General features: G+C 53.5%; 1 protein-coding gene across 10 annotated transcripts in view; it reads right to left on the bottom strand.

Moving 5' to 3' along the window:
- The window catches only part of LOC119957087 (EVI5-like protein), a 311,414-nt gene that overhangs the window by 37,297 nt on the left and 254,290 nt on the right, over positions 1-19,827 (bottom strand). For all 10 annotated transcript variants that reach the window (XM_038784762.1, XM_038784759.1, XM_038784754.1 and 7 more), the window contains 3 exons: positions 18,844-18,984; positions 17,816-17,974; positions 11,331-11,477 (listed from right to left, as the gene is read on the bottom strand). In XM_038784762.1, coding sequence (XP_038640690.1) covers positions 11,331-11,477; positions 17,816-17,974; positions 18,844-18,984 — 447 coding nt within the window. The remainder of the gene's footprint in view (positions 1-11,330; positions 11,478-17,815; positions 17,975-18,843; positions 18,985-19,827) is intronic.

The raw sequence follows: 19,827 nt of genomic DNA, 5'->3' as shown, positions 1-19,827 counted from the left end.
CAGCCTTTACTGCCACCAGCCTTGTGGCTCCCTGTTTAAAACCGCACTTCTGACAAATTAAGGACTTGGGACAAGCTAGGAGAGTGGGCAATGAAGTGGCAGATGGAATACAATGTGGAAAAGTGTGAGGTTATGCACGTTGGAAGGAGGATTGGAAACATAGATATTTTCAAAATGGGAAAAGGCTTCGGAAATCAGAAGCACAAAGGGACTTGGGAGTCCTTGTTGACGATTCTCTTAAGGTTAACGTGCAGGTTCAGTTGGCTGTTAAGAAGGCAAATGCAGTGTTAGCATTCATGTCGAAAGGGCTGGAATACAAGACCAGGGATGTACTTCTGAGGCTGTATAAGACTCTGGTCAGACCCATCTGGAGTATTGTGAGCAGTTTTGGGCCCCGTATCTAAGGAAGGATGTGCTGACCTTGGAAAGGGTCCAGAAGAGTTCACAAGAATGATCCCTGGAATGAAGAGCTTGTCGTATGAGGAACGGTTGAGGACTCTGGGTCTGTACTGGTTGGAGTTTAGAAGGATGAGGGGGGATCTTAATGAAACCTACAGGATGCTGCAAGGCCTGGATAGAGTGGACATCGAGAGGATATTTCCACTTGTAGGAAAAACTAGAAGCAGAGGGCACCATCACAGACTAAAGGGACGATCCTTTAAAACAGACATGAGGAGGAATTTCTTCAGCCAACACCCAACACCCCGATCTCCCCCCCATTCTCCACCTCCACTCCTGCCTTTCCCCTTTTAACTCCAACCTCCTCTGCTGCTCCGTGGCCCGATCGGCAACACCTCACTCTTCCCCATGTTTAGCTTGTGTGGTGAATGTATAACATAAATCCACACTGTGTGTCCCTGTGGGCTCTGTCTGTGAGCCGTTGCGCGGCTCTGCCCACAGGGGGCGATGAGGAGCATGTACAGGGCTCCGCCCACAACCGGACGTATAAAGTGCTGCGGTCTTGCGAGCCTGCCCTCAGTTCAGCTAGTCGCAGGCAGGCTCAGTTGTAAGTCAATTAAAGCCACAGTTTACTTCAACTCGTGTCTCTGAGTGAATTGATGGTCGCATCAGCTTGTATCCAGAAAACAGGCCAAACTCCTCCGGGATACCAATGATTCCCCCACCCACACAACGTGTCCCAAATATACAACAGCAGGTCTTCCGCATACAACAAAACTCTGTGGTCAACACCCCCGCTCCCACACAATCCCTCTCCAACTCCTCGAAGCTCTAAGCGCCGTTACCAGCGGCTCTATTGCCAAAGCAAAAAGCAACGGTGAGAGTGGGCACCCCTGCCTTGTCCCGTGGTGTAGCCCAAAGTACTCCGAGCTCATCCAATTCGTCCGCTCGCTCGCTACCGGTGCCCTATACAACAATCGGACCCAGCCCACAAACCCAAACTGCCCCCAGATACTCCCACTCCACCCGATCAAAAGCCTTCTCTGCATCCATTGCCACCTCTATGTCCCGTCCCTCCGGGGGCATCATTATCACATTTAATAATCTCCAAATGTTCACCGACAATTGTCTTCCTTTACAAACCCTGTCTGGTCTTCCCCTATCACCCCCGGCACACAGTCTTCAATAGATGAGGCCAGGACCTATTCCAGCAACCTGCCGAACAGATTTAGTCATATCGGGCGATTGGACGCACACTGCTCCGGATCTTTATCTTTTTTTAGTATTAGGGATATAGACGCCTGCGATAGTGTAGATGGGAGTTCCCCCTTTTCCCTGGCCTCAGTATATGCCCTCACTAGCAGAGGCCCCAGGTCCCCCGCCAAACTCCTTGTAAAATTCCACAGGGAACCCGTCTAGTACGACTTTTCCCCTCCGTCCTTCAAATCCCCCTCGCCGCCTCTTGCTTCCCGGCTTGGTGGGCCAGCATCTGACTAGCCCCCCCACCCCCGTACTCATACACTGCCCCTCCGCAACTGCCCTACTGCCTTTCCCACGGACACCAGTCTGAACTACATCTGGAGCTGCTGCCCCTCCTTCAACAATCTTGCCTCTGGGGCCTCCGTGTATCTCCCCAGCCACCCGCATCATCTTGTCCGCCTACCTCGTCGTCTCTGCTCCCTCCTCCTTCTCCCTGTGTGCTCGGATCAATAAGAAGGCAGCAGGGTAGCATGGTGGTTAGCATAAATGCTTCACAGCTCCAGGGTCCCAGGTTCGATTCCCGGCTGGGTCACTGTCTGTGTGGAGTCTGCACGTCCTCCCCTGTGTGCGTGGGTTTCCTCCGGGTGCTCCGGTTTCCTCCCACAGTCCAAAGATGTGCGGGTTAGGTGGATTGGCCATGCTAAATTGCCCGTAGTGTCCTAATAAAAGTAAGGTTTGGGGGGGGGGGGGGGGGGGGGGGGGTTGTTGGGTTACGGGTATAGGGTGGATACGTGGGTTTGAGTAGGGTGATCATGGCTCGGCACAACATTGAGGGCCGAAGGGCCTGTTCTGTACTGTTCTATGTTCTAGAACTCCCCCCCCCCCCCCCCCCCCCGCTAACCACAACCATGAGCCCCTCCCACAGCGTGGCAGCCGAGATCTCACCTGTATCGGTCAGTTCCACACACCCCCGGATGAGAGCCCTCACCCGCACCTCCTCATCCGCTAACAACCCTACATCCAGCCTCTGCGGGCGCTGGGCCTCCCCCCAGTCCATTCACAAGTCCACCCAGTGAGGTGCGTGGCCTGAAGCCAGGATTGCAGAGTACCAAGTCGATGCCCTGCCAGCAGCATCCAACAAAACATCGAGCGAGAAAAGTTCTCCGACAACCAACAAATGCAAAGTCAGAAAAAGCAAACATCACCTCACACCCTCATCCACAGTTCAACGTCCTCCTCCTCCTCCTGCCAGTCCATCGTCTCGCAAAAACTCCACCCCCTCCTCTGGTGTCCTGAAATAATGTTCTCGGCTGTAAAAGGTCACCCAGAGGTGGGCCGGATACAACACCCTGAACTTCACCCCCTTTTTAAATAGGGCGGCCTTCACCCGATTGAACCCGGGTCTCCTCTTCGCCAGGTCTGTGCACAGGTCCTGGTACACTCGAAGCTCGCTCCCTTCCCAGATACACCTCCTCGTCTCCCTTACCCACCTCAATACCTACTCCTTATCCAGGAATCGGTGGAGACGCACCACCATCGCCCTTGCCGAGCCGTTGGCCTGCAGCCTGTGCACCTGGTCGACCTCCAGGGGCCAGTCGAAGGGCCCCTTTTCCCCCCATCACCCTCTCCTGTAACTTGGCTACATACAAGCCAGCATCCACTCCCTCGATGTCTTCAGGCATCCCCACTATTCTTAAATTCGGTGTCCGGGAGCGATTCTCCAGGTCCTCCAACTTCTCCTTTAGCTGCTTGTGGATCTCCCACATCACTCCGATTTCAGCCACCAACGAGGCAAGCTGCTCCTCGTGCTCCCAGCCGCCTCCTCCACTTTCCTGGAACTGGGACTCCAGCCTCTGTTTCCCGCAGTCAATTCCCGCTTTGAATTGTTCCACCGTCTTGGCTCGGTCTTCCTGGGCTTCCCTCCTCTGCCGGCTGAACCTCTTTGTTTAAGACGTCCACCAGCTGCTCCGTTGACCACCGGGCAGGCAGGGCTGACCTTTACTCTCCGCACGAAGGTTTTCTTGCTCCGACTGCTCCCTTCTTCTCGACCCACCTCGGGTCCGTGGATCCCTCCACCGGCGAAGTTTAACTTTTTCCAGTCACTCCAACATCTTTTTTTCAGCGAAACGTCCGCCCAGCAAGCGGGGAAAAGGTCCGAAAAGCGGCCTCGAGCGGGAGCTGCCAAATGTTCGAGCACTCACTCCACAGCCGACACCGGAAATCAGGAATTCCATTGGGAGCATCTGATCTCTCAGGATTGCAGTAAGAAGTCTTCCAACAGGTTAAAGTCCAACAGGTTTGTTTCCAATCACTAGCTCTCGGAGCGCAGCTCCTTCCTCAGGTGAATGAAGAGGTGGGTTCCACAAACACATAGATAGACAAAGTCAAAGCTGCAGGACGATACTTTGAACGCATCTTGTGCTGTAAGACGTCTTACTGGGCTCACCCCAGTCCAACGCCGGCATCTCCACATCATGGCTCTCATGGTCAGGGTGGCATGGGGGGTTCCATTTACTGTAATGGTTCCATTTACTGACCAATATCTCTCAGAATAACCTCAGAATGTGGCAAGGTGCCTGGGAGAAATCGGACCAGCTCCAGGTCGGATGCACAGTTGACCAGTGACACAGGAGAGGAGAACTGCCCCTCCTCCTGTCGGGTCACAGCGTTGTTTCGGGGCACTTAGCGAGAGTCTGGCTCTGTGAATGCCAATTCACCCACACAGGTGATCCGAGATGCCACTAAATTCAATCTCATCTGAACTTTGGCTCTGAACCTTTTGCCAGATCAGTCATTTGCTCTGGCTGATGAGGAGCATTTTTACACCAAGGTCCAGTGGGAGTTAAACCCGTTCTTTCCAGCCAATGTGAACACAGGACGGGCTCGAAGCATCAGGGAGGAATCATTCTGGTTCACAGCAAGTGAAGCCCATCAGAATCGCCGACTGAGCACGCGCAGAGCAGAACGGGAGCTCGGTCAGGAACGGCAGCATCTCTCCACCAGCAACAAGGGGATAGGACCATAAGATACAGGAGCAGAATGAAGCCATTCGGCCTATCGAGCCTGCTCCGCCAATCGATCATGGCTGATACGTTTCTCATTCCCACTCTCCTGCCTGCTTCCTTCAACGCCTTGCACCCGTCCAGTCTGGCTGCCTCCCTCACCTGGAATCCTGTCACTCCAGCGTGTAATCGCCGCAGTCCCGCACCATTTAGTGCAACCACAGGCGGCAGGCAGTGGCAATAACCTGTTGGAGGGGCTTTCTGATCGGTCATTCAATTCTCCAGCCTGCGGGGCCTCGTGTTTTGGCGTTTCCTTTGCACCCAGTGGACCCTGAGGGAATATCGGTTACGCTATCTGCGAGTGATCCACAAGGAACTCTACAGATTGGGATCCAGTTGATGGATGTTGTACAAGTCCCAAGGCCAGCACAGGGACAACATTATTTTTTCTGCATGGTTACAGACACAGACCCACATGTTTTCAGCTATAAAGAGTGAGCGCGGAGCAAGGAGATTGTCAAATCAGCAAGCACGCCGATCAGTCATAAACTGCCTCCTAACACAGCGCACACATACTCCCATTACTGTCACTCAATCAACACTAGAGTTCCCCTTGGGTACCAATTGCATTGAGAGCTTCTATCGGTCTAGTGCACAGGAACGGAACTATACTGTGCCTCCCAGACACAGTTCCACTAGACCTAATGGGAGATTCAAAAACATTTTTAAAAAAACCTTCAAAAGTTAACCTGAAAAGGTTCGAAAGTCTGATCGTATGGACGTTACGGCAGAGAAAGAGGCCAATCGACCCCACTGGTCTGGGGACTACAGAGAGCTCTGCCCAGCCCACTTCATCTAACCCCATCCCCACTACTTCCTTCTCCCTCATCCGTTTATCCAACATCCCCTTCAATGAATTTAGGCCATTTGCCTCAACTATTCCCTATTTGCTCCCAGAAAGCTCCATGTGCTCACTCACCACTCGCTGGGTGAACAAGCTCCTCCCACATCCCTTCCTGAATTCACTGCCGATCATTTTAAATTCATGGCTCCTGGCTCAGGTCTCAGAACGTAAGTTGGAACATTTTCTATCAAACTCGTCTCGATGCTTTCAATACCTCTCAGCCTTCCCTCCGAGAGAAACAAGTCTTCAGCCTTTCTGAATATTCCTCACCCCTCAATTGTGGTACCATCATATTTTGTACCTTTCCCCAGGTCCGAATTTCCTCTTTATCTTGAGGAAGGATGGCACACACCCAGCTCCTTCAGAAAGCAGCTGCTTCCGATGAGGGACTTTGGAAAGACTGGTGTGTGAATTGTCTCTGTCATAGAATTTACAGTGCCATTCGGAGTCTGCACCGACGCCTGGAAAGAGCACCCTACCCAATATCAACACCTCCACCCTATCCCCATAACCCAGTAACCCCACCCAACACTAAGGGCAATTTTGGACACTAAGGGCAATTTATCATAGCCAATCCACCTAACCTGCACATCTTTGGACTGTGGGAGGAAACCGGAGCACCCGGGGGAAACCCACGCACACACGGGGAGGATGTGCAGACTCCGCACAGACAGTGACCCAAGCCGGGAATCGAACCTGGGACCCTGGAGCTGTGAAGCATTTGTGCTATCCACAATGCTACCGTGCTGCTCAGAGTTCATCCTCCGGACCTGCTCAGTGATGCTCTCCTCCAAAGAACGGGCCTTCATTGCGAGAGGACTGCAGTACAGGAGCAAGGTTGTCTTTCTGCAGCTGCACGGGGCCTTGGTGAGGCCACGCCTGGAGTATTGTGGTCAGTTTTGGTTTCCTTACCTAAGAAAGGCTATACTTGCCATAGAGGGAGTGCAGCAAAGGCTCACCAGAATGATTCCTGACTTGGCAAGATTGTCTACGAGGAGAGGTTGGTTCGACTGGGCCTGTATTCACTGGAATTTAGCAGAATGAGGGGGAATCTCATTGAAACGTATAAACCTCTGGCAGGAGCGGACAGACTGAATATAGGGAGGATGTTTCCTCTGGCTGGGGAGGGAGGGCTCAAACAAGGGGTCCCAGGATACAGGATAGGCCATTTAGGATTGAGGCGAGGACAAATTTCTTGACTCTGAGGAACCTGTGGAAATCTCTACCTCAGGAGGCTGTGCAGGTCAAGTCACTGAATATACTTCAGGAGGAAATGGATTTCTAGACTCTAAAGGGAGGGACGGCTGGAGTGTGGAGGTGAGATAGAGAGTCGGCCCACGATCACGTTGGATGGTGGAGCAGGCTCGAGGGGCCGAATGGCCCCCTCCTGATGTCTACGTCTCCTCAGGTTTTGGTGTGGGGCTGAAGATTGGTCAGACAGCTTCACGTCAGTCGCCTGGAAACTCGGTAACTGCCGAGCGCTCCGGGTCACTGAAAGACCAGGGTGAAGAGTTGGCAACTGGCCAGTTGTTTTGGGGGGGGGGGGGGGGGGAGGAGGAAGTGTTTTAACAGCTGCAATCAGAGTTGTGCCACGACAGGTAAGCAAGATCATTTCCATTTAAGGAGATTTTGAAACTTTCAGATTGCTATTTCCAAGAAGACGTTTCCCTTGCTGTCACAAACTCTCACCTCGGTACAGGATTCAGACTCAAGATGCAACTGAAACTAAAAGAACCAAATCAGTTTAACAGTTTCGGGGCACAGTACTCCAAATTAAATTCAAATGGTGACTCGTCAGATCTTTATTCTGATGCACATCTATTTGCCCAGCGTTGTATCGATGTTGCATTACAATAAAGAAACTTTGTTCTATTCGGGCAGCAAACTCCGAATGGCTGTGTTCATGGCCACAGGCGGAAGTATATTTTGAACCCCATCTGGAATAGGTGGAAAGCAGTAAGTTCACACATTTCTTGCTGTGCACCAGCGTTAATGACTCACACCCACTAGCAACAACACACTTATGACTCAAGTTAGTACACAGGAAATCCGAGGGCAAGATTTGCTTTTTGTAAAGATTTCGCCTGGCTGATTGAGTGAGGGATTGGTCAGGGAGCCTATCCCGGGTGTGATTGCAACAAAACAACGTGCCCTGCCTGCAGTCTTTGGCATTGTTGACCACAGCCTCCTCCTCCAATGCCTCTGCATCCTCAACAAATTGGGTTAAGACTGAACTTGCTTGGGTCCATTCTTCCCCCATCTCATCATAGCCTGAGAATCAATGTCACAGATTTCAGTCTTCAGCCAATACGATTCACTCCACGTGATCATTTGGGGGCAGCACGGTAGCACAAGGGGATAGCACTGTGGCACCAGGGTCCCAGGTTCGATTCCCGGCTTGGGTCACTGTCTGTGCGGAGTCTGCACGTTCTCCCCATGTCCGCGTGGGTTTCCTCCGGGTGCCCCGGTTTCCTCCCACAGTCCAAAGACGTGCGGGTTAGGTGGATTGGCCAGGATAAAATTGCCCTTAGTGACCAAAAAGGTTGGGATGGGTTATTGGGTTACGGGGATAGGGCGGAAGTGAGGGCTTATGTGGGTCGGTGCAGACTCGATGGGCCGAATGGCCTCCTTCTGCACTGTATGTTCTATGTGATATCAAGAAACGGCTGAAGGCACTGGATGCTGAAAGGCTCTGGGCCCTGACAATATTCCGGCAATAGTACTGAAGACTTGTCCTCCAGAACTTGCCGTGACCCCAGCCAAGTTGTTCCAGTGCAGCTACAACACTGGCATCTACCCCGCAATGTGGAAAATTGCCCCGGTGTGTCCTGGACACAAACAGCAGAACAAATCCAACCCCGCCAATTACCGCCCTTCACTCGATCATCAGGAAAGTGGACCGCCAGCGACAGTGTTATCGAGTGGCACTGCTTGCTCACTGCCATTCTGTTTTGGTTCGGCCACTCACTCAGCTCATGTCCTTGGTCGAAACATTGGCAAAAGAGCTGAATTTCAGAGGTGAGGCGAGAGAGTGACGGTCCTCGACATCACGGCAGCATTTGACCGAGTGCCCGAGCTAAACTGGAGCCAATGGGAATCAGGGGGAAAACTCGCCGCTGGGCGGAGTCATAACCGTAACAAAGGGAGATGGTTGTGGTGGTTGGAGGTCAATAATCTCAGCTCCAGGACATCACTGCAGGAGTTCCTCAGGGTAGTGTCATCGGCCCCAACCATCTTCAGCTGCTTCATCAATAACCTCCCTTCCAACAGAAGGTCAGAAGTGGGGATGTTTGACGATGACTGCACGATGTTCAGCACCATTCACGACTCCTCAGATAATGAAGCCGCCAATGTCCAAATGCAGCAAGACCTGGACAATATCCGAGCTTGGGCTGACAAGTGGAAAATCCATTTTCATGCCACACAAGTGCCAGGCAATGACCATCTCCATGTGACTGTTAATGGCATTAGTCAGAGATGTGATGGAGGTGGGGCCATGTTGACCCAGGTCCCAATCCCACCTCAGCTGACAGTGGAAATTGAATCCAATAAATATCGGGAATTAAAAGTCTAATGGTGACGCTGAAACAATGGTCGATTGTTGCTAAAACCCATCTGGTTCACTAATATCCTGGAGGGAAGGAAATCTGTCCTACACGTGACTCCAGACCCACAGTGACGTGGTTGGCTCTTAACTGCCCGTCTGAAATGGTCGCAAAATCAATAAAAAGGGCAGAAACCCGGCACCGATCTAGGCATTGGAAAGGAGAACAGCAGCCCTTGCCCTGTCGCCCCAGCAAAGTCCTCCTTATTAACAACTGGGGGCCTTGTGCCAAAGTTGGCAGAATTCTCTCAGACTAGTTGGGCACTAGCCTGACAGAGTCACACTCACTGAGTCGTCCCTTACAGACAACATTCCAGACACCACACTCACCATCCCTGGCTATGTCCTGTCTCACCGGCAGGACAGACCCAGCAGAGGTGGCGGCACAGTGGGATACAGTCGGGAGTTTCCCTGGGATCCTCAACATCGACTCTGGACCCCATGAAGTCTCATGGCTTCAGGTTAAACATGGGCAAGGAAACCTGCTGATTACCACGTACCGGCCACCATCAGCTGCTGAATCAGTTCTCCTCCATGTTGAACACCAGTCGGAGGAAGCACTGAGGGTGGCAAGGGTACAGAATCTGCTCTGGGTGAGGGGACGTCTACGTTCATCACCAAGAGAGGTTCAGTAGCAGCACTCCTAGCCAAAGTGGCCAGGTCCTAATGGATGGGTCCAGCTGTAAGACTGGGACTGCAGTGGGCAGTGAGGGACACATCAAGAGGGGAAAATATACTTGACCTGATCCTCACCAAGCTGCCTGCTGCAGATCCCTCTGTCCATGACAGTATCCTTAGAAGCGACCACCACACAATTATTGTGGAGACAAAGTCCCGTCTTCACATTGAGGATACCCTCCATCGTGTTGTGTGGCACAATCACCATGTTAATTGGGATAGACTTCGAACAGATCTAGCAACTCGAGACTAGGCATCCATGGGATGCTGTGGGCCATCAGCAGCAACATGTCACACAAGTGCCAGGCAATGACCATCGCCGATAAGAGAAAATACAACCTTCACATTCAATGGTATTACCATCACTGAATCCCCGCTATCAACATCCTGGGGGGTTTACCATTGATCAGACACTGAACTGGACCCAGCCACATTAATACTGTGGCTACCAGGGTAGGTCAGAGACCAGGAATGCTGCGGCAAGTAACTCACCTCCTGACCCCCCCCCCCCCCCCCCCCCCCCCACCACACAAAGCCTGTCCACCATCTACAAGGCACAAGTCAGGAGTGTGATGGAATACTCTCTACTTGCCTGGGTGAGTGCAGCTCCAACAACACTCAAGAAACTCAACCCCATCCAGGACAAAGCAGCCCCGCTTGATTGCTCCCCTTCCACAAACATTCAAACCCTCCACCACCTATAAACAGTGGCAGCCGTGTGTACCATCTACAAGATTCACTGCAGCAACTCATCAAGGTTCCTTAGGCAGCACCTTCCCAACACACGGCCACTACCATTTAGAGAGACAAGAGCAGCAGGTACCTGGGAACCCCACCACCTGGTGGTTCTGCTCCAAGTCACTCACCAGCCTGACTTGGAAATATATCGGCTGTTCCTTCACTGTCGCTGGGGCAACATCCTGAAACTCCCTCCCTAACAGCACAGCGGATGTACCTACACCACATGGATGCAGCGGCTCAAGGCAGCAGCTCACCACCACCTTCTCCAGGGTCAATTAGGGATGGGCAATAAATGCTGTCCAAGCCAGCGAAGCTCACATCCAACCAAAGAATAAGAAGTTGCAATGACATCTCTTCCCTCTCCCGCAGCGTTTATCTCTGGTTCCCCAAAGGATCCATCCTTGACCCCCTGCTGTTTCACATCTACATGCTGGCCCTTGGCGATACCATCCTAAAACACAGCGCCAGTGTTCACCTGTCTACTGGCAATGCCCAGCTCTACCTCACCACCGACTCTCTCGACTCCTCCTCCCTGTCTCTCGCCTGCCTGCCTGATATCCGATACCGGATAAACAACTTCCACCGAACAAACAGACTGAAGCCCGTGCCTCCCAACTCCGTTCCCGAGACGTCGACCCGACCCGTCTCCCTGGCAAGGGCCGGAGAGTGAAGCAAGAAGAGCTGTCGCATCGGACTCCTTGAACAGGTCGGTCACCCTTCTACCAGGTAGAAGGTGGCCTGCCTCATTGGGAGGAAAGTCCTTGGCTATAAAAGGGCCCAGGTTTGACGGCGCCGTGCTCACCTTACAATCCACCTCGGCTTGTTTGCGCCTGATCTCGCTGAGCTGAGTCTGCAGGCCTTTGTTCTGGGCTGTGATGTACTGCAGCTTGTCCTGCAGGCTGCTACAAGCCAGCTCCGTTCGGTTCAGAAGGTTGCTATTCACCTGGTTCTGGGTAGAGAAGCACAATTTGCAGTCAAGACAGAAACGGGCGTTCGAGTGTGACATATCGAGGGGGCAGTTAACAAATCGCACGGGACCTCAGGGCATCGAGGGAAAATACGGGGAGGTTATCTGGAAGCTTTACAAAGCGCTAATTTGGCCACAACTAGAATTGTGCATCCAGTCTTGGCCACTGGAGAAAAGGTGAGAAGGTTCTGGGGCTGCACAGGAACACGGGCAGAATCATTTAGAGCTTAGAACTTAGAACTGTACAGCACAGAACAGGCCCTTCGGCCCTCAATGTTGTGCCGAGCAATGATCACCCTACTCAAACCCACGTATCCACCCTATACCCGTAACCCAACAACCCCCCCCTTAACCTTACTTTTTTTTAGGACACTACGGCAATTTAGCATGGCCAATCCACCTAACCCGCACATCTTTGGACTGTGGGAGGAAACCGGAGCACCCGGAGGAAACCCACGCACACACGGGAAGGATGTGCAGACTCCGCACAGACAGTGACCCAAGCCGGGAATCGAACCTGGGACCCTGGAGCTGTGAAGCATTTATGCTCACCACCATGCTACCGTGCTGCCCTTAGCTACAAGGTGAGAGAGGAGAAGCAGTTACTCTCCTTCAAGCACAGAGTGGCAATGACCTGGAGCACGCTGCCCACAGACTGGGTGAAGCAGACAAGAATGATTTGGGGGAACTTTAAGGGTGGGTGAGGGGTGGGGGAGTGGACCTCAGTAGGCTGCTCTTTCAGAGGGTCGGTGCAGACTCGATGGGCCGAATGGACTCCTGCAGTGTAGGAATTCTGCGGAGAGAGAAGCTGAGTTAAGGTTTCGAGTACAATGTGACTCTCCTGGAGTGTAATGGGCTGGACTGCCTCCTTCTGTGCTGTTCTGACCCTAAATACAGAAACCAGATATAACTGAGCATCGGGCCACAAGACAGCTCCAGCTTGGAGTAATCTGCAAACTTATAACAATAACAATTGTTTATTATCACAAGTAGGCTTCAACTGTGAAAAGCTCCAGTCGCCACATTCCGGCGCCTGTTCGGGGAGGCCGGTACGGGAATTGAACCCGCGCTGCTGGCCTTGTTCTGCGTTACAAACCAGCTGTTTGTAGCTGTTGGCAGCACGGTAGCATGGTGGTTAGCATAAATGCTTCACAGCTCCAGGGTCCCAGGTTCGATTCCCGGCTGGGTCACTGTCTGTGCGGAGTCTGCACGTCCTCCCCGTGTCTGCGTGGGTTTCCTCCGGGTGCTCCGGTTTCCTCCCACAATCCAAAGATGTGCGGGTTAGGTGGATTGGCCATGCTAAATTGCCCGTAGTGTCCTAAAAAGTAATGTTAAAGGTTGGGGTTGTTGGGTTACGGGTATAGGATGGATACGTGGGTTTGAGTAGGGTGATCATTGCTCGGCACAACATCGAGGGCCGAAGGGCCTGTTCTGTGCTGTACTGTTTTATTCTATCTATCACTGCGACTCCTCCAGCAGATTCGAGGAGCATCTCTGGCTATTTATGTTTCCCTCTACAATGTATCTGATTCCTGCAGCAGCAACATTGCAGCCCAGAGGTCTGCAAATCCATGTGCTGGCCTTGGAAAGGGTCCAGAGGGAGGTTCACAAGAATGATCCCTGGAATGAAGAGTTTGCCGTGTGAGGAACGGTTGAGGACTCTGGGTCTGTACTGGTTGGAGTTCAGAAGGATGAGGGGGGATCTTAATGAAACCTACAGGATGCTGCGAGGCCTGGATAGAGTGGACATCGAGAGGATATTTCCACTTGTAGGAAAAACTAGAACCAGAGAGCACCATCACAGACTAAAGGGACAATCCTTTAAAACAGAGATGAGGAGGAATTCCTTCAGCCAGAGGGTGGTGTATCTGCGGAACTCTTTGCTGCAGAAGGCTGTGGAGGCCAAATCACTGAGTGTCTTTAAGACAGGGATAGATAGGTTCCTGATTAATAAGGGATCAGGGGTTATGGGGAGAAGGCAGGAGAAGGGGGATGAGAAACATATCAGCCATGATTGAATGGCGGAGCAGACTCGATGGGCCGAGTGGTCTTATTCTGCTCCAATGTCTTATGGTCTTAATTGGCCGTGGGAGAGGGCTTTCACACGGATTTAAAAACTTCAAGCACTCCCGGCTGTGAAATGATGCCAAATCTGCCCCCGGACATTGCCTGAACAAGTCCCCGGAAGTGGATACCGGCGTGTACAAGCTTTGGTAAAAGTCCAGTTGCCTCCAGCAGTACACGCCTGGCAAATGCACATCCTTATCAGAACAGAGCTGTAGCTCAGACTTAAAAACAAAATAACCCCCCCCCCCGATATAAATAACCTTCTGCGACAGCTAACGTGCAGGAGGGGCGTTGAATTTACAGTGCAGGAGGCCATTCAGCCCATCGAGTCCGCACCGGCTCTTGGAAAGAGCACCCTACCCAAGGTCAACACCTCCACCCTATCCCATAACCCAGTAACACGAACCGACACTAAGGGGCAATTTATCACGGCCAATGGCAGCACGGTAGCATGGTGGTGAGCATAAATGCTTCACAGCTCCAGGGTCCCAGGTTCGATTCCCGGCTGGGTCACTGTCTGTGCGGAGTCTGCACGTCCTCCCCGTGTGTGCGTGGGTTTCCTCCGGGTGCTCCGGTTTCCTCCCACAGTCCAAAGATGTGCGGGTTAGGTGGATTGGGCATGCTAAATTGCCCGTAGTGTCCTAAAAAGTAAGGTGGGGGGGGGTTACGGGTATAGGGTGGATACGTGGGTTTGAGTAGGGTGATCATGGCTCGGCACAACATCGAGGGCCGAAGGGCCTGTTCTGTGCTGTACTGTTCTATGTTCTAATCCACCTAACCTGCACATCTTTGGACTGTGGGAGGAAACCGGAACACCCGGAGGAAACCCACACACACACACAGGGAGGATGTGCAGACTCCACGCAGACAGTGATCCAAGCCGGAATCGAACCTGGGACCCTGGAGCTGTGAAGCCATTGTGCTAACCACTATGCTACCGTGCTCATTGCCACAGGGCCCCCCTTCGGGCTTAAAAATGGCCAAAGTGGCCCAAATTATTCAGCTGTCAATATTAAATAGTGCCTGGCAGAGAATGGCTGAACAATCATGACCAGATACCGAAGGAGTGAAGTTAACTGCCGCTGAGACGGGGGCGTGAGCAACCGACATAACTGCTGCCACGACACGCTGGATTCCGTTCAGCTCCAGGGCAATCAGGGGTGGACACAGCAAGTGTCGGTCTTGCCGAGTGTGGCCATATCTCGGGAAATCATTTTCTAATACGACCCCTTTTTAACACTCGGAGGTTAGCAGACCCCAGACACTACCAAAAACAAACCGCGTAGCAACATTCAGTGTGCAGTGTAATTAAATCATGTAGATTATCGGTCAACATATAATTTATCACTAAAACATGGAAATGTGTGTTGAAAACCCTGGGCCCTGGGTGACTTGGTCAGGTGCTAACAGCAAATCACCTGTGGGGCGAGTTAACCCAACAGTACCTCATCCCCTCCGTATGGGGCACATGTCCAGCACGGCTGCTGGCTTGTTAGGTAATCTATTTCTTCCTCACATTAAAGGGTTTTCCTCCCGAACACAGAGGTAATCCAAACGAGAGGATGTGTCAAAAGAGGGGGACAAATGAGGACATTTAATTTTTATAATAATTATAAATGCTTATAATTTTTATAAGCATGAGATTGAAGAGAGAGATTGATATAAACAGTTTCTCAACAGGAGGGAGAATTGGGAACACATTTAGGGATTGTGTGTGATGTGGTCTGGGGGGAGGGGGTTGGCGGGTACACTCCCCCACCAGCAGCTCCTGGTGATGTCTATCGCGCTGATGGGTGGGCCACATGTTGGGCAGGGTGCCACAGGGTGGCCGCAGTCTTGTGCGGGGTTTGTGTGGTTTTCGTACAGGGCAGCAGTGTGTGTTGGGAAAGGGGCGAGAGCTGAAGGGGAAAATCGGCGGCCGAGGCCAGGTTGGGTTCTGCTGGACATGGCGGGGAGGGCGGGGGCTGAAGGGGGAGGGCGGGGGCTGAAGGGGGAGGGCGGGGGCTGAAGGGGGAGGGCGGGGGCTGAAGGGGGAGGGCGGGGGCTGAAGGGGGAGGGCGGGGGCTGAAGGGGGAGGGCGGGGGCTGAAGGGGGAGGGCGGGGGCTGAAGGGGGAGGGCGGGGGCTGAAGGGGGAGGGCGGGGGCTGAAGGGGGAGGGCGGGGGCTGAAGGGGGAGGGCGGGGGCTGAAGGGGGAGGGCGGGGGCTGAAGGGGGAGGGCGGGGGCTGGAGGGGGAGGGCGGGGGCTGAAGGGGGAGGGCGGGGGCTGAAGGGGGAGGGCGGGGGCTGAAGAGGGAGGGCGGGGGCTGAAGAGGAGGGCGGGGGCTGAAGAGGGAGGGCGGGGGCTGCTGAAGGGGGAGGGCGGGGGCTGAAGGGGGAGGGCGGGGGCTGAAGGGGGAGGGCGGGGGCTGAAGGGGGAGGGCGGGGGCTGAAGGGGGAGGGCGGGGGCTGAAGAGGGAGGGCGGGGGCTGAAGGGGGAGGGCGGGGGCTGAAGGGGGAGGGCGGGGGCTGAAGGGGGAGGGCGGGGGCTGAAGGGGGAGGGCGGGGGCTGAAGGGGGAGGGCGGGGGCTGAAGGGGGAGGGCGGGGGCTGAAGGGGGAGGGCGGGGGCTGAAGGGGGAGGGCGGGGGCTGAAGGGGGAGGGCGGGGGCTGAAGGGGGAGGGCGGGGGCTGAAGGGGGAGGGCGGGGGCTGAAGGGGGAGGGCGGGGGCTGAAGGGGGAGGGCGGGGGCTGAAGGGGGAGGGCGGGGGCTGAAGGGGGAGGGCGGGGGCTGAAGGGGGAGGGCGGGGGCTGAAGGGGGAGGGCGGGGGCTGAAGGGGGAGGGCGGGGGCTGAAGGGGAGGGCGGGGGCTGAAGGGGGAGGGCGGGGGCTGAAGGGGAGGGCGGGGGCTGAAGGGGGAGGGCGGGGGCTGAAGAGGGAGGGCGGGGGCTGAAGAGGGAGGGCGGGGGCTGAAGGGGGAGGGCGGGAGACAGAGAAGAAAGCGGGGGTTTCCACAGAATGGAAATCATAGAAACCTTACAGTCCAGAAGGAGGCCATTCAGCTCTTGGAGACTGGCCCGACCCTCTGAGAGAGAGCAGGTGCTGGACCCACACCCCACCCGACCACCATAACCCCACCTAGCCTCCACATCTTTGGACTGTGGGAGGAAACCGGAGCACCCGGAGGAAACCCACGCTGACCCGGGGAGAACGTGCAGACTCGAGATATCAAGGCTGGAATGGAACCCAGGTCGCTGGCGCTGTGAGGCAGCCACAATGCTGACCACTGTGCCACCGATGAACGTGATTTGATTTCTTGTGACCCCCCCCCCCCCCCCCGCCAACGTTCATTGACCTGCTGTTTGCAGGTGTTGGGGGGAGGGTTGGGGGGGGGGGGGGATGCCATGTATCATGTGATTCAGACTCCATAAGCTCTGAGAGAGCACCCAACCCAGACACCTGGACAAGTTCTCCGACCGCGTAACAGCATCTCAAAAGCCTTCGTAAACTAACCCATTTAATTTCTGTGTTAACCAATCATTTATCTGTGGTTGGTGCCTTGACGTTTGCTCACTAAGCAAGCAGGTGGGAAATTGAAGTTTAGTTCGAGAAATAAATCAGAAATACCAAGCCAGCATCATTAACGGTGACCACGGAACTGTCTGGCCAGGCCGAGATGTGACTTCAGACCCCACAGCAATGAGGTGGGCTATTTTTAAACTGCTTCCTGAAGCGGCTGAGCAGGGGCCGGACAGCGACTCACCATCACCTTAATAAAGGGCAGCACGGTAGCATTGTGGATAGCACAATGGCTTCACAGCTCCAGGGTCCCAGGTTCGATTCCGGCTTGGGTCACTGTCTGTGCAGAGTCTGCACATCCTCCCCGTTCTGCGTGGGTTTCCTCCGGGTGCTCCGGTTTCCTCCCACAGTCCAAAGATGTGCAGCTTAGGTGGATTGGCCGTGATAAATTGTCCCTTAGTGTCCAAAATTGCCCTTAGTGTTGGGTGGGGTTACTGGGTTATGGGGATAGGGTGGAGGTGTTGACCTTGGGTAGGGTGCCCTTTCCAAGAGACTCGATGGGCTGAATGGCCTCCTTCTGTACTGTAAATTCTATGATAATAATTACTGGCCATGATAGAGATGCCCGTATCCAGCGATTCTGCCGGATGGCACCGGGATTTTACCATCCAGCTGCCGAGAACTGCATCTTGCTGATGGCACTGGTGGTAGGGATCCCTGTGGAAAGGAATTCAGCCCATCTGGACTCTGCGCTAGTACCTGCGTCTCCAGCTCCAGTACTTTGTGCCTCAGTTCCCGCAGTTCGGCCTGCGCCTGGGCTTCGCTGAAGCGCACCGTCATCAGCTCATTGTGCAGCTCATTGGCTGCGTTTTTCCTGGGGGAGTCCTTCCAGCGAACTCCTGTTCGCGAGAGGTGGCACTGAAAATAATCACAACAATAATCTTCATTGGTGTCACAAGTAGGCTGACATTAACCCTGCTTTGAAGTTAGATAGAACAGTACAGCACAGAACAGGCCCTTCGGCCCTCGATGTTGTGCCGAGCAATGATCACCCTACTCAAACCCACGTATCCACCCTATACCCGTAACCCAACAACCCCCCCTTAACCTTACTTTTTAGGACACTACGGGCAATTTAGCGTGGCCAATCCACCTAACCCGCACATCTTTGGACTGTGGGAGGGAACCGGAGCACCCGGAGGAAACCCACGCACACAGGGAGGACGTGCAGATTCCACACAGACAGTGACCCAGCCGGGAATCAAACCTGGGACCCTGGAGCTGTGAAGCATTTATGCTAACCACCATGCTACCGTGCTGCCCTGTGCAAAGCCCCTAGTCGCCACATTCCGGCGCCTGTTCGGGTACCCAGAGGGAGAATTCAGAATGTCCAATTCACCCAACAGGGACATGTGAGAGGAAACCGGAGCACCCGGAGGAAACCCACGCAGATACGGGGAGGACGTACAGACTCCGCACAGACAGCGACCCAGCGGGGAATCGAGCCCGGGACCCTGGCGCTGTGAAGCAACAGTGCTAATCACCGTGCCGCCGCCAGAGTTGTATTTCAGTTCAGCAGGTTCCGCACAGCTGCTCAGTGAACGGCAGCTACGCGCTCGGCCAGCGTTATCCGCTTCAAAAAAAATGGAAGCAGCTTTTATTGCGCCCTCATACCATCGGCACCCGATCTAAACGGCGAGCCGGGGGGGGGGGGGGGGGGGGGGGGGGAGGACGGAGGGCTACGGGAAGAGCTCACACGGCCGGGGCCCGCTGCACACCTTGCTCACCTGCCAGTGTTCATCCAAGTTCTTCACCTGCTGGTGCATCTCTTTCATGGAGGTGACCGCCTCGGACTCGCGCAGCTTCAGCCCATTCAGCTCCTCCTGTAACCGTGCAATGTTGTTCTCGTCAGGGAGCGCGTTGCTTCTCTGCAATTCATCAATTGAGGAGAACAGTTAAGAGGAAATATAACTTGGGAGAGGTTACTGATCGAAGTGTTGAGATTCAAAACAGGTAAAAAAACCAACATAAGTGTAATTTACCTGAATGCTCGTAGTATTCGGAATAAAGTAAATGAGTTGATGGCACAAATCATCGTGAATGACTATGATTTAGTGGCCATTACTGAAACATGGTTAAAGGATGGTCACGACTGGGAGTTAAATATCCGAGGGTATCAAACTATTCGGAAAGACAGAGTGGATAGTAAGGGAGGTGGTGTTGCTCTGTTATTTGAGAATGACATCCGGGCAATAGTAAGGGATGACATCGGTTCTATGGAGGATAAGGTTGAATCCATTTGGGTGGAAATCAGGAACAGTAAGGTGAAAAAGTCACTGATAGGAGTAGTCTATCGGCCACCAAATAGTAACGTTATAGTGGGGCAGGCAATAAACAAAGAAATAACTGATGCATGTAGAAATGGTACAGCAGTTCTCATGGGGGATTTTAATCTACATATCGATTGGTTTAACCAGGTCGGTCAAGGCAACCTTGAGGAGGAGTTTATAGAATGTATCCGCGATAGTTTCCTAGAACAGTATGTAATGGAACCTACGAGGGAACAAGCGGTCCTAGATCTTGTCCTGTGTAATGAAACAGGATTGATTCATGATCTCATAGTTAGGGATCCTCTCGGAAGGAGTGATCACAATAAGGTGGAATTTAAAATACAGATGGAGGGTGAGAAGGTAAAATCAAATACTAGTGTTTTGTGTTTAAACAAAGGAGATTACAATGGGATGAGAGAAGAACTAGCTAAGGTAGACTGG

Source organism: Scyliorhinus canicula, chromosome 25, assembly GCF_902713615.1.
Source record: "Scyliorhinus canicula chromosome 25, sScyCan1.1, whole genome shotgun sequence".
NCBI lineage: Eukaryota > Metazoa > Chordata > Chondrichthyes > Carcharhiniformes > Scyliorhinidae > Scyliorhinus > Scyliorhinus canicula.
This window is presented reverse-complemented; position numbering and strand designations above follow the sequence as displayed.